The following is a 15689-nucleotide window of genomic DNA, read 5'->3' as shown; positions in this document are numbered from 1 at the left end:
AGAACTAGGCATCATCTATGGGGTATATAAAGGAATCCTAAGGTGGAAATCTGCACGAAATACAAATTAATTGGCCGGACCACTCCAAAACTAACCGGAAAATATTTCATTAATTTCCTAAATCTGGCGTCTAGTACATGGAATGAATCACGGAGCTGAGTCGCGGAAAGATGGATGAACCCTTTAGAATGTCATGTATTTTGGGTCATGTTTTTTTTTAAGTTTAATGACGAAAAATAACAAATACTTGCATTGTCCTTATCGTGGTAGTCAGCGAGGGATCGATTTGCGGATGGCCTACATTGAAAATGTTCCTCCGCAGGTAACTAACTCTCTGACGTCAGAAAGACGACAAAATAAATTGTATCAATCATAGATTCCTGTGTTTTAGAAGAGAAAATAAGGTTATCGCACGTGCAGTGAATACCCTCGCACTTGAAATAATTCACCTTCCATACGAGAGTTTAGGGTATTCCAATCCCAATTTCCCAAAACGTTCAAACTCCAGAGGATAGATAGCGGGTAACATCAACAAGGTTAAACATTCACAGATTTCGAAAGTAATTGGCGTCAATGATATTGACATAAATTGGCAACTTTTGCGCTAAGGGAATATCCGGTCCGGAAGAAATAAATTTGTTCGGCACACCCAAAATGTGCTGCTCTCGAGTTTTAAATGAAATAAAAGACTAAGATGACGTACATTATAATTGTTTATGCGATCTAATTCAGCAACAGCAGATCAAATAATTTCAGGGTGTTGCACTGACATTAAAACTTTAAGTGGATACGCACATACACCAGAAGAATAAACGGGTCTTAAAGACTTAAAGAAGTTAGGTTTCATTAGACGGGTTGTAGGAACATGTAATGACATTGCAAGAGAGAGGTGTCACGAGGCATTAGTTAGGCCACATTTGGAATAGGCGGCAGGTACGTATTTGGGTACACAGATAGCGAGAGCATATCTGCCACCCTAATAGCAGCAGCAAGCAGCAAACGACGTAAAGCGGGAGTTGTCCGCCGCAGCAGCAGCCGCGATCCCCCTTCCGCCCCAAACCCCCGCAATCCTTTTCTCTCTCTCTCTCCACCGCGGACTCCGGAACAACCACCGGCGCGGGAAGGGAGAGGGGGGGAAGGGTGGCTCGTTTGCGGGCCGAAGAAGAAGGGACGAGCGGCAGGAGGGGTGCTCTCCTTGGGTCGATAGGAAGGGGTTCGAGTTTCGGAAGGGAAAGAAGAAGAAAATCGAACTGTAGGCAAGACCACGGGAACATTGCCTTTGGGGGGAGGAGGAGGAGGAGATGGCGGGGGGGGGAGTGAATGAATAAAAGTTGCACGACGGAAGATGGACGAAGGAAATACGGTGAGCGGATGGCGAGAGGAAAAACTTAGAATTTTATCGACTATCGCGGCAGATTCCCAAATGAAGCCATCGGGCAATTTCCCACGGAAACTTCACTTATTTCGTTGGAGGATATTGCCACCCCGCGCTCGAATGCCAAAAGTCGTGAACCAAAGTTCCTCGTGCAAATGAGAAATTTTAATCCAAAAACCGTTGGCTTACAATTTGAAGGCAGAAATGATAGGAACACGTGAAAAGGTGTATCGTCGTGAAAACCAAAACACCGTATGGCCGAAAAGTATCGGGGTCAGTCACAGCTTTTAGATTTAGAGATTACGTATTCAGTGATTCGCCCATTGTTGTCGATGAAATTACGTACATTGAGCCAAAATGTTCGCGAAGAATGGGCCGAGTCAGAATCATCAAGTGACAGTGCAGACAAATATTTCAAAATAAAAATGTACATTACGGAGGGCGGAAAAACAATAAACTTTTCCCAATATAGAAATATACACCAAATGATAGGTAGATAGCCTTAAATGAATTGATAGAGTGCGTGCAATATTTTTCGAGTAGAACAATGTTTTGAATTTTTGCCATCAAATGTCAGTGGGTCGCAGTAGTCCAGGGGTAGAGCGTTGGACTACGGGCAAGAAGGCCTGGGTCCAACTTCCGGGCATAGCTGTGTAATTTTTCGGATAGTAAACCTTCCTGGGAAACCATAACCGGCACAGGAAAAGGATCTGTTCCCCCTTATAATCCTGATGTGTGAATTTCACGCGCTGTTTAGGGCTTAGTCCTTGATGAGCTCTACCATCACCTACCGAACTGACCTTCAGGTTGATTACTGTTTGGTTTTTTTACGCCATTATGAAACCACTGATTCAATTTACAATGAATACTCCTGCCGCGTTGCACCAAACGATTTTGATGCTCTGAGAGTTCAGGAATAACTTCGGAAGGAACTGCAAAGGAAAATTTGACTTCGTACAGTCGCCGCATCTCTACCAGGTGAAAACGATGCCTTCTTCTTAATTGGTAATAATTCCGTCCGCGACAAAGACAACGTTCTGGTTCGGTGAGAGAGCAGGAGAAACCTCAAGAGGGGGGGGATCGAACCCGTGGTGCCTCCCCACCCCTCGCCCTCGGTTCTCCGCTCGGGAATGCTCCCAACAGGACCCAGAAATAACTCCCGATTTCGCTAAACATAACCACCCACTACAAGCCTCGCATCTCCATGAGCAGGCATTGCAACGGAATCAAACCACCACGATGGCGTCCTGCTGGCGGAGATCTCTCGACTCTCACCCGGCGCATGAAAAGGAGAACACGGACCGAAAACATTGCCATTTCTGGCAGACGGTTGTCTATGGGATCCAACTTTGCTTTCTTCATAAGGTCACAATTTTAATACAACATCAATGCAAATTACGCTTGATCGTAAACATTTTGAATTAACAATGATATCTGGAATAATGTGAATTAAAAACTATAATTCTGAAAAAGGAAGTACTTGAAATGATAATTTATTTAATTTTCCTTTGCTTTTTCCCATTTTTGTTCAAATTCATGACAAAATTCTAGCTTTGAAACCTGGGTAAAGCTAGCCCTTGAAAGTATAGCTTTATACCAAAGAACACAAAACATCACGCAAAAACATTAAGGTCCCATGTAGGTTGAGATAGAATAATGGCAAAGTCCCATGTAGATTGAGATAGAATAATATACTCTATAACATTTGCAATGACCTATTCAGTTTATGTAATCGAAGACCACTCCAAGGTCCTGTGATTAGAGAAGCTCTAAAGCTAATTTGAAGACTAGTATAATAGCTATCCTAGGATAATAAGAAATCTTCTAAAAAAGAATTTTTGAACACTGAGCTGTATTTTCAGATATTAGAAACTACAACCATGTAACCCAGGAATGCAATATTGAGGTACAGTATTGAGCCATGTTACATTCACCTAATTCACCAGTCATTAATTGGAGCTGGATAAGAGTTTGGAACTCAACAGGAAATAAGAAATGAGGCCTTGGTTAAAATTTATTGATTGATGGGAAACTTTTACAAACCTAAGTTACTGAGTCACTTAAAACCCAGGTTTTAATGCAATTTCAACCTGAGACCTGATTTTGGTAATGCTAATGCATTTAAACCTGTATTGTTAGTGACTTTGTTTCATGGCAACTGATTACCACAAAGCTTTGAAGAAGCAAGTTTTATTTATTCTTGATTAAAATTATTAATTCCAATGAAGATACAAGCCTAAGCAATTTTTATACACCAAGGAATGTCAAAACCAAGAATAAATTCAAAGACAGTCCAAAAATATTCCTAACTTAAAAAAAAACATCTTTTTTATCTAGAAGAGTATGAATCCAAAACATCTTCATTTTTAACCGCCCTGACCACTCCTAGTCAGATGAAGGCCACAGTCATTATGACAATGATTATAATAGTAGAGTAGAGTAGTCCGTCAAGAACAATTGTACCATTATCAATTTACTATTAATTTATTAGAATCAATTGATTTAATTTGGATTTAGCAAGACAAATGCAGAAATCTGAAGAAAAATCACTAACTGAGCCTTCCTAAACAAAGATAAAGCATAGTAAATTTTCAGTACAAATTATTGGAGAGGTAAAGGTGAATAATCCAGAGGAATTTTTTCCAATGATTTTTCCAAAATCCCTAAAGACTTTTCCCAATATTCCATAAACAAAGATCCTCTGACTTTTTAGGTTTCTGTAGACAGATGGCAGCCCTGAACAAGAATGGACTCGGAAGTAGTGGGACACAAGATCTCAACAAAATCAACCCATTAAACATAAAAGTAGCAATAAAATGTAAGCAATGAAGTGGGATTAATAATGAATACTTGTAAAGAGTACATACCTACGAAGGAGAGCGTTGCTAACTTGGCTGAATTCCAAGCACATGAACCTACCCCCAGGGCGGAGAACCCGATATGCCTCCTCAAGGACCTGAAACATGACAGCAAGCCAACATTGAATTATTCAAACTTCTTAGGCTTAAAACTCTTTAAGTTATCATTAGCATTTATCCAATTATAATTATTTAAAATAATATATTTAGAACGACAACTAATATAATGCCTTATATATTATTTTTCTCTGATACTCCTTGGATAAAAAAAAGAGTAAGGTAGCAACAAGCACTAAGCAAAAGTCATTTTGCAACCTTTATTATTCAAAAGAGACGTTACAGAAAAGTAATAAATCGCGACAAAGGATACAGTTTTAATTAAAACAAGGGGAAGATATAATTTGCCAGACAATGTTTGGCTTACTTACATCATTATAATCTTTGTGAAAATTACTGAGCAACCTAACCTCTTTTAAATTCAGAAATGAGTTCCAGCCATTCAAGTGAACAAGAAGAGAATTGATTTGTTGCAAGCTGAGTTTGATAGTTTACTCGTTAAAAGATATAATTTCCATAAATTTATGCATATTAACATTTTGGCACTTATCAACCAGTGTGTGTCAATTTTGCAAGCATTACTATTAGAATCATACTAGTTATCATTATAAGTGCTACACAAATTTATTGCTTCAAAGGCAATAACAAAATGGCTAGAATGAGACCTTAGACAGCATGAGTGAGATTTATCAATTTCTACAGTAATCACGTGTCTGACACTCAGTAGCCTACTTTGCAGGTAAATCTGTAGTCTATCTCATATAATAAGGAGAGGGCATTCTTATTGGGAGGGGAGGCATGTGCAAACTGCTATCCTGAGTGGAAGCAGGAAGAAGGCATGCATTTCCCTCTGCCCCACCCAAGAGCAGGAGAGCAGCTTTTGGGTGTCCACTTCACATTCCAGCACTTCAAAAGTTCATGGATGCCAATAGAAAAACCATGGCTTTAACTGCTACTGAGGCAAGTGGTGTCAAAACATGGTGGGTCTAACCTAGCTGAGGGAAGCCTGTAACAGAAGTTAAACTGTTAACAAACTTCTTAGTCCACACTTCACTCCTGGATTGGGATTTGATCACTATCAAAATTAATTTTCATTTGCTGATGAATATTCGTATGTTCTACCCCCTGGCTACTCAATATAAGAGTGAAAAAAGGATATTCCTCTATGGTGCATGTTACAAGTGAAGCTGCCATATTTGCACAATTGTTGCTTTCATCTTTACTGGCACCACGTTGCCATTGTTCATACTATGGCTATACCTGTAGTTAACTAACAGGACAGGGGCACAATTCAAAATTTTAGTGCACTTTCAAGGTTTTCACTGGACTGACTCTCATGGCTGCAGTTTGACACTTTATTTAAAAAAAAAGATTTATTTAAAACCTGGCTGAAAGCTATAAATCAAACTTTAAAAAAGTGGACAATATACAAGTAACCCCACACCTCAATATAGGGTAGTGTCTCAATGATCTGCGACTGGATTTACTGAGAGCCCATTATAGAGATTTTCTTTTTTCCCATTTGTAACTATTGCATTGAATGTAATTTACAACTGCTTTGGCTACACCAAGCCAGTTTGATTAAGCCTGATGAATATCGGAATGAGGAAGCAAAGGTCAGAAATAGGAACTTTAATTTGGTAAAAGGCAAATAATTAGCTAATGAAAGAAAAGAGAAATACATATTTTGTTTACCAAAGTATAACTTTCAAAGTTATTACCTAGTTTAATCATGCCATACATTGACAAGGCATCTACATATCTTCCTTTTAGTATAATTTAAGATCACATATAACTCCTCTTTATTATCCCAGTTTTTGATTACTCAAGGTGGGCTCAGTCCACATGTACTTACATATTAAATTGTTCCATCAGTCGGGTATGTGGTATAGATAATTGCCATAAAGATATACAGTAAATATAATTACAACACTAAACGAAAATACAATAAACAAAAAGAGACTTCAATGAAATATAGCAGTCAAACTTGTATAAAATTTACAGAAATGCATGGAAACACTACATACACACCCTTACATGTAAATCAGCTGACAAATCACAAGGCATCATTCTAAGACTCATCCACACTGTGATAGCACTTGATCAATAGTACCTTCCTAAGTTCAGTAAATTTTTTTTCAGTTAATTTTATTAATTCTGACTTAGAATTTATGCATTATATTATGCTTTATGATGTGCCATGACTGAGGAGTTGTATAATAAAAAAGGCATCAGCATTATAAAACCTAGTTATTACAAAATTGAATGAATCAGTAAAATATTTTGATGATGCAGCTTGCTTTCCATGATGATGAAAACGCTATTTGTATTGTTGAGACTCAGAATACATACGATCATGAATGAATATTATACATTGACATCAGAAAAAAAATACTTTGTTCTTCCACATACATTTTACTACGCACGACCTAGATTTTGACTTTCGAAGTCATCATCAGGTATTTATATTGGCAATGAAATTTGAAAATGTTTTAATAACTGTGCAAATTTTTTAAGCTTAAATTAACAACATGTTTGCAAGTAGATGACTGCAGTATGAAGATAGTCATTGGATAACTCAAAAGAATTCAAACTGTCTTCAGACAGAAGAATTTTTTCAATTCAATTGAAGTAGTATTTCCTGGCAAATGTAATGACATCACCAGGGAGACAAGATGGTGAATCTCCTGACTAAACTTGGTGAAGAGAAGTTCACTTTAGTTAGGAGTGTCTGTGTTCAGGATTGTCCAGAAGTATTGGCAGATGACTAACAGCATCAACATCTTAGCCTAAAGAATCCAAACTTAAATAATTCAGGCAATTACCATATCAATAGATTAATGGATCTGCACATGGCACCAGGAGGTATTCTGAGAAAGGGTGGCAGAGAGAGAAGGAAAGAAGCATTTTGGATGGAATTGAGGGAGGTAAAAAGTACAGAGGGCTACAGAAAAAGTCATGGTAGTATGAAGTATTGGTTTAAAGATTTTTTGTCTTGTGAGCTGAGGCTTAAGAGCACTATATTTTGTAGTGCCAGGGTCCGTCAAAAGCGACCCCAAGTCCGTGGACTACTGCTAGAAAAGTATATCAATGCAAAAAGATATGCAGCATCAGGTGAAGAATTAGCAAAATCAAGGATGGAACCAAATGAGTTGACCCCATGGAACACACTCCTTTCCAGTCAACACAAGAAATTGCGGAGAAAGCTATTCTGCTGTCAGTCAATTCCAGCAATATGACCTGGAACCCAAGTATTGATAAGCAACTGTCATGCTAAGCTACATGTGTTCATGTACATCTGGTTTTGCCACAGCATCATGTGTCACCAGTATACACTCTCCATGCCTTTGGTGTCAGCAGCAGAGGGGAACAGGATATGACGATGGCTTGGGCACAGCAAGTTTCGATGGGAGGTGAACAAATGACAGAAAGTGAATGATGGCTCTTGCTCATGGCTGAAACAGGCTCCACAGGCCATTGAGCAACTCTCAACCTTCTATCCACATCCTGATTGGCTGCACAGTCTACAGTGATGTGAATCTGAAGGCATGAAAAAGCATCGCTTTATCCTTCCCTCTTCAACATGCTTCAGTGCTCAGTTCCCTGACTCAATTCCACTTGTCAACACACAAATCTCACCTACTCGTTCTCGTTCCATCCCCAATCTTTCTCTTTTTCTCAAACACACTCCATGAAAGGAATGTAATCGGCTCCCCTGCAGGGCAACCTCCGATCCTAAACCTCTCAGTTCTACGTGCACCACACCCTAACAAATGGTGGCGACTCCTTACACAAGTGACAATATTTCATAAGTTATCCAAGTGGGTTTCATTCTTATATGATCCACAAGTGAGAAATTTTATTAAATTGAAGAATCAACGATCTAATCATCGATGCGGAAAAGAATGAAATATCACAATCTTTATTGATGGATTTTAACACATATTTACCAGTTACCTACATGTGAGTTGTCTTCATAATCATGTCCTTGTTTCAGTAGCTGGAAAATAACTCAAATTACAATAACAGGCGTACAGAACTGATTCAATCCCACATTTTACACTAATTTTTTCAATCTTAACATTTATTGCTAACTACAGTGTATTGAAAATGTTGTTGAACCTGAGAATCAGCATAAAGAGATGGTAAAAATACTTATATCTACTGGATACAACAATTGTCATACTGATAAATTCTAATTAAAAAGTGTATAATATTAAGGACTTAAGTATATGTTTCCACGATATATATCACAAAATATTTTCAGTGTATTTTTAAGCAGCCAATAAATCAACATCATATTTCCAACATTTTTCAGATAAAATCATTTGCAACATTTCAGCACTCATTATCCTTCAGGCTGATCATCATAAATATTTTGGACAAACAATACTCACATATCATAAAGAAGTTACAGCATCAGACAAGAAGAAATTAAACATTCAAAAGCATAAAATTAAGTAGCATGTAGAAATAAAATAGTGCATAAAATTTTCTTTAATTTCTTTTTCAATTTTATTATCACGAATGCATTTTAACACTGAAAAGAACTAACAAATTCAGATATAACTGCATTATGAAAATTTTATTTCATCATCTCAGCTGAAAATATTTTCCAAAAGCACACATTTGAGCTCATCAGTTGATATGCACTTAAGAAGGCATACCTAATCACACACTTGCTAGGCTCCCAAAGTTGACCTGGTTTCCCACCGAGAGGGCCCAGGATTGAATCCTGGAAATGGCAGATATTTTTCAGTAGTATCCCAATCCCTACTTGTGGTGCTTTGCGGAGAACACTTCAAGTGAGTATGCCGTCTGTTGGATGAGACATTAAACTACAAACCCCTTATCGCATTTCGTTAAGAGTAGGCTAATGCCAACACCAGGTTTCTCTCCACTCTTCCTCCTTTCCCATTCATCCCTAATGATGCAAGTAACCTAAGCTGTCGAACACCTTCCCTAAAACTACTAGTATCACTAACCCTGATCTGACAAAGTCTTCTGGTGAAATTCCTCCCTCATTAATGCAAAAACTCAGTCCATATCGACTCTTCCTCCTACCTTTTCCTAAACCTTAAATTAGATCCATGGGAATGTTGGCTTCCCCCAATGCCATATTTGATTTCAATTCTCTAAATTCCCTTTCTATCTCATCGCTGAGTAAGCCTGGACCTAAGCTATCTTTCAAGAAACTGCGGGAGATGCCAAGGCAGTAACTTTTAATGGAGTTATCCCATAAATGCACAACAAAATACAGAAATTTCAGAGTCTAAAAATCATTCGCCTTGACCAGGATTTGAACCCGGATCCCTCAATGTACGACCGAGTGCTTTAGCCAGTACTAGCAACTGAGGTGTCCTCTTACATCCAGGTCATATTCTCTCTCCAAAGCCTACCTTGCTGGCCTAATGCCTTTACCATACAGATCTTTTATACATCCCTTCCATCTCTCTTGGATCTTTTCTGGCTCAACCAATATTTTTTCCTGACTTACATTTGATTGTTTGCAACAATTTTCCCTTCCTTAAAAGTTTCACACACCTACGTCTTCAGTTACCAACATCTTGTACTTTACACTTCACTTCTATCTGTTACTCGTCCTTTCCATGGTCCATTCACATGGAGTCCTAGCTATGATTTTGCATATTCATCTTTAAATATAATTAAAAAATTGGTGTGTAATGACAAATAAAAAGTCTAATATAAAAGTCTGATTTCAGAAAAGGCAGATTGAACCTGAATCTAGACATTTCGTATGAGACTTAATTAATTGTAATCTTTTTACCATATTGGATGTTTAAATTTTTCTCTGTTAGCTATACAATTTCACTTTAAATTAAATGTATCGTACAATGGTTGAATAACTATAAATACACATATATCATAATCGTCACAGGCATATATTTGTTCCTATCATTCAGCACGCTTCTAGATTGAATGATTGAATTGCACCATTAGTATGAAGGTTTGATTGATGGGTCCAGCGAGGCAAAAATACAGCATTAGAATAAGCTGAATAGGGTCTTCTAGGGTCCTTTGCCAAGACATATTCTCCATTTCCACAGATGTTTGAACAACTGATTCATTCGTTGAAATGTTCAATAGTCCTGAAGAAAGAGGTGTCCGTTAGTCTGTTATCCAGATTTCAGCAGAGACGGAGAATATGACCCAATGGGAGACTCATGAAGTATTTACTTGGGTGGTATACTGAGAGAGAACCAGATCTGGCATAGCAATAGACCTTGACTCCAACAAAGAACAGACTAGGCATGCACTGAGATGAGCCATTTTGTATCTCAACTCCACATGCTTTCCGTCACATGCCATGCCATTCAGAATACAGATTCTTTTCCTCCCACACCCTCAATGTCTCAACATCCCATCCTCTCTCAATATGTATGTAGCCCGCACCCATCCACCTCTTCTGCCTGCTTCCAATTTCTTCCGATAAACTTCCCTCTTCACCCAACCATGTTCACCACTTCTTTTCCATCCATTTCTCTTTTGTGATACCATGATATTTACCAGGCTCAATGCATTCTATTATTTGCATCATATCCAAGAGTATTGAGGGCACATTAAGAGCATTATTTCCAGGCTTCCCAGGTTTGGCAGTCATCTGGATGACAATGACTCCAACTAATCACATGCCTATCAGAAACATTCAAGCTGAAGATGAATGGCACAGGCTGCTGGTCTTAGAAATGCTCAATCAGCATTCTGTAACTTCTCACACCTTAATGATGCTTGCACACAGGATCTTCATGATCAAACAAGGTACTATTGAGTCATTTCCTTGAGGTTGACTACGACTCAATTTCAGCTCTCACATATACTCTGCCACCTGGTGAGAAAAATCAGAAAAGAACAGTTTAATGTCATGATGTACAAGTTGGTGCTAAATTATTACAGAACTTAATATTCAATGCTATCAATTGATTGAACGACTGAGTGATTGATTAATGTTTAATGGCTTCTAAAATACATGCTTGAGACATGTATGGAATATGTCACATTGATTGTAAATATTCCAGACAAAGACAATACAAATGCCATTGAAGTTCCAATACAAATGATACAGTACCAGATGAAAAAGAAAACAGTAAACAGGAGCAGTGATAGCGTACATAAGAATAAAATTATTCATCAACAGAGAGAGACATGAATTCATCCACAGTTGATGTTTGCACAGGAACTGATAAAGTTAAGATTTAAATGACAACAAATGTTTTAATTTCCTTAGCTTTCTAATTAATGTTTTCACAAATATCACACCATCACGACAAGGGTTCTTAGCAAACATAGCCGAGTTGTGAGTAGTTATCCTCAAGTTATTACAGCCTCTTGTGTTGTACCTATGTACATAAGCATTGCCTATCATAATCGAACATGGCTTTGTTTGGTTGCACAATAATAATAGCATGGAAAATGTACACACAGGGAATAGTTCAAATTTTGAATTTTTTTAATTAAGGTCTACAACTACATGACCCCGGGAATTTACCTAGGATTCTCGCCACCCATTTTTGGAGCCTAAAGAGACACACTGAATGATAATAATAATAATACATTTATTTGTCCGGAGATTTGTTGCATATTCATACATACACAAATAGAGGACACGTCAGATATAAATTTCACAATTTTAGAAGAGATACAATATATATATACATACCAATACACTAGTATAATTACATATTAATTGTTTAAGCCGGAATTGACGCATAGCGACAATTCAAGGTATTCATTTACAGAATAGAACATATTATTTTTAAAAGGTTAAACAGCTTTTTCTTGAAAACAGGTACTTTTGTTTCATATTTGATTTCATGGGGAAGTTTATTGAATAACCTTAAGCCCATTGCTTTGGGCCAATGGGCAGTATTGTGTGTCCTGACAAATGGTTGGATATCAGTGTGAAATGATATCAGTGCCCCCACACGGTAGTTCCATATTTCAGCCGATTATGAATGAATGCAAGATTAACTGAGATAGCCATACCAATTGAAATAATAATTTTTTAAATTAAAGACCACTTTGAAAAAATCAGACTGCCAAAAGGATTTTTGCACATGCATGCCAATGCTGATTTGGTGTTGTGGCATATAGAGTATTATGGCGGAGGCATTTAGTGACACTATATGCCACCAGCCTTGCAAATGTATATGCAGAAAAACGAATACAGAAAACATTGTAAAATGTAAAATATTTGAATGAAAAGTGTTAAAATGAAAATGCCAATGACGACCAGGCAGTGACAATGAAGGAGCTAAAGGTGAGTATTATAAGAGTTGTATCAATAGGGCATAAATTTGGAATGAAAACAATAATACATTAAACAAAAATTTTTGCGAATTAGAAAAGACAATTGAAAGACAAGTGTGCGGTTGGAAGGAAATCAGGACAGGTGAGATCACTTTAGCACTTTGGAAGTGTAATTACACTGAATGGTCACAACGGAGGAGGTAAGGAGCAAAACTTACCAAGGAAAAGTCACACTTGGGAAGGTTCAAGGAACACTTATCGAAAGTGCTCCGAGAATTGTGAAAAAATGTCCACAAAATGCTAGCTTGGATTGCTTTGTCTTGAGTAGAAGAGAAAGGCAGACACCATAAAGCATGAAACTTCCAAAGATGTTGAATGCAGTTAAAGAGAAACAGGAAATAATTAAGGTTGAAAGAGTGACAAATAAACACATTGGAGAATAAAAATGGCTGTTACAAATTAAAACAAAAATGACATGCCTTGGATACATATTGATGCACAGGAAATGTAGATATAGAGGAAATATTAGTATGCTGCTCGACAAAATGGGATGAGAGAATTATGAATGGATGACAAGAAATGCAAAGGATGGAGAAAGCTGGAGAGCCAGCAATAGGACCTGCCTTAGGAAGGTCAACAAAACAAGAAAAAAGCATAAGACTTGGGTCATTCTCATATCTTTGGAATTGATAGTATTTTTGTAGGTTATTCATTTTATAATTCTTCATTTTCATAAGTATTGTACTAATGGTAGTCGTAGATTTAGGTGAGGTGACCGACTGCTGAGTTCATTTGCACCATTAGGGATGGAAAGATACAGGGTTCGTCCGGAAAATAAGTGTACTGACTCCTGGGCTGGGCGCGCCGCTCCAGGCACGCCCAGCACCGCTCTGACGGGCTGCGATTGGAGGGGGGTATGTTGGCAAGCGACGCTGACAAAGGCAGTTGGCTCTGAGCTGTGGTGTAGTGAGGAGCTCTGTTAACGCGAACCTTCACGCTCGACCCACGTCACGCAACGCGATGCCGAAGTTTTTGGAGCAGCGTTATTCCATCAAATTTGCGGTAAAGCTTGGGAAATCGTCTACCGAAACTGTCGGTATGATTAACCAGGCTTACGGGGAGTCAGCCATGTCCAGAAACATGATCTTTCGGTGGCACAAGATGTTTGTGGAGGGCAGAGAAGAGGTCGACGACGAGTCTTCGAGAGGTTCCCGATGATGCCTTCGCGGGAGCGTTCCAGGAATGGGAACGCCGCTGGAACAAGTGTATCGACTCACAAGGGTCCTATTTTGAGGAATATTAGCTTAAGATATGTAAAAGTGTAATAAATTGTTTTTCCTGAGCTCAGTACACTTATTTTCCGGACGAACCCTGTAGATGGATAGATAGATAAACATTTTTATTTGGAGGGCATACTCATTCAAAGTGCTCTCCACAAAGCACCTCAAGCAGGGATTGGGATACCATTGAAAAAGATCTGCCATCTTCAGGATTCGAACCCCTCTGGGTAGGAGGCCAGTACATTAGCCACCACACCTACCCAATCCCTGTATCGTACTTGTTCCTTCCACACACGACCAGACTGAAATTCCGTATACACTGTATTTCTGGAATACTTGTCTTTGATTTAGATCAGAAAATTTATTATTATCATTTACTGTTTTTGCCAACAACTACGTTAATATCCATGATGCCAAATAGAAATGGATAAGGCATGCTTATCATCAACATTGAAAAACTGATTCTAGTGCAGAGTGAAGCAGATTAAGAGGGCTTTCCAGAATAAAAAGAAAACATTGTGTATAATTGTGTGAGGAGACTCATAGGTATATTTAGAATTATAGACACACTTTTCAGTGATGTTATAGAAATATGAGTCAGACTAAATGCACTTCAGCCCATCTCCACAATTATATTTGCGATTTGTTGCACAAAATCAAGACTTAGCTTTAATCACCTTTTTCAAAATTTGATTAGCATGTTGGATGTTCACTTGGGGCCAGTTTCTCAAAGCAACAACTCAGTCCCAGTAATTAGTGCACACATGGAGTCTACTGATGGTTATGAATGGTGTAGCACTCATTTCATGCCTACATCATCGTGAAGTTGAAAGTATTATAAAGCACTGAAGACTGTCTTCAGAGGAGTTCCACTTCAACTTGTAAGTATGAGAAAGACAAGCGATCAAGAATTTATCCTAATCAAATAAAATTAATGCCAAAATGCTCACTCCTACCAAAATAGAGGATTGCCGTTTTTCCATTACTTCTTCTTTGATGCAATACCGATAGTTTGCCATGATTGCTAATCAAGTTTGAATAATTTTTATCAAAATGTAAGAATTTCTTCCATGTATTTTTGAAGGCATGCACCTTTGCCTTCAACATTTGATTCCACTAGTTTGGTGGGATGAATCTATTCCACAATCTCAGGTGAATGTTGCTCTTTTACCAATACACTAAGCCAGACACTTTTCAATGGAACGAGCATAAGATAATTTGAAATCAAATTTCTCCTAGTGCATGATGTAATATTAGCATTGGAATGTGAATTACCTTGATTTTTAATCTCACATTATCAGTTGAATGGATGAGCATCAATGCCTGACTTCAGTTTCAATATCATTCATTTTTCAACATTTCAACATTTCAATATCATTGGATTAAGCCAAGTATGAATGCCCAATCCAACACAAGTGTGGATTTGAGGAGAGGATTATTGGCACTCATTACAAAACTATGAATCCATTCTGCAGAACAGAAACATAGAGGGACATGACCATCGTACTTTCCTCTTCCAAAATATACCCATCTCGTTTTCTCCACACAAAGTCTACCCTAAAAACTTTTATGATCATCCTCAAGGCTAAATACATAGCAATTTCGACTAGATTGAGAACAAGAGTATAACAATAAGGGGGCAATATGTCAGCCTTTTGAAGCTAAAGCAGCTGTCTCTCTAGCCAGTTAGGAAAGGAATGCAATCAATCAGCCTAGTCAAGTGCACCCACCAGCCATGCAAACACCACACAGACTGTACTAGCAAACATTGCCGGAAGCAATCTAGTCCGCAAGACATTCCACTAAGCTCTACTGAATACGCTTTCAATTGCTCTTCACATTCCTAACTAG

At 38.1% G+C, this 15689-nt stretch overlaps 1 protein-coding gene across 1 annotated transcript in view; it reads right to left on the bottom strand.

The window, feature by feature from the left end:
- Coq5 (ubiquinone biosynthesis protein COQ3, mitochondrial) overlaps nucleotides 1–15689 on the bottom strand; it is a 175374-nt gene that overhangs the window by 148450 nt on the left and 11235 nt on the right. The window contains exon 4 of the mRNA XM_071592078.1: nucleotides 4243–4331. Within this exon, the coding sequence (XP_071448179.1) occupies nucleotides 4243–4331 (89 nt within the window). The remainder of the gene's footprint in view (nucleotides 1–4242; nucleotides 4332–15689) is intronic.

This window comes from Hetaerina americana, unplaced genomic scaffold (genome assembly GCF_022747635.1).
Source record: "Hetaerina americana unplaced genomic scaffold, ioHetAmer1.1.p SCAF_5, whole genome shotgun sequence".
NCBI lineage: Eukaryota > Metazoa > Arthropoda > Insecta > Odonata > Calopterygidae > Hetaerina > Hetaerina americana.
Note: the sequence above shows the minus strand (reverse complement) of the source record. Positions and strands in the feature narration are given on the sequence as shown.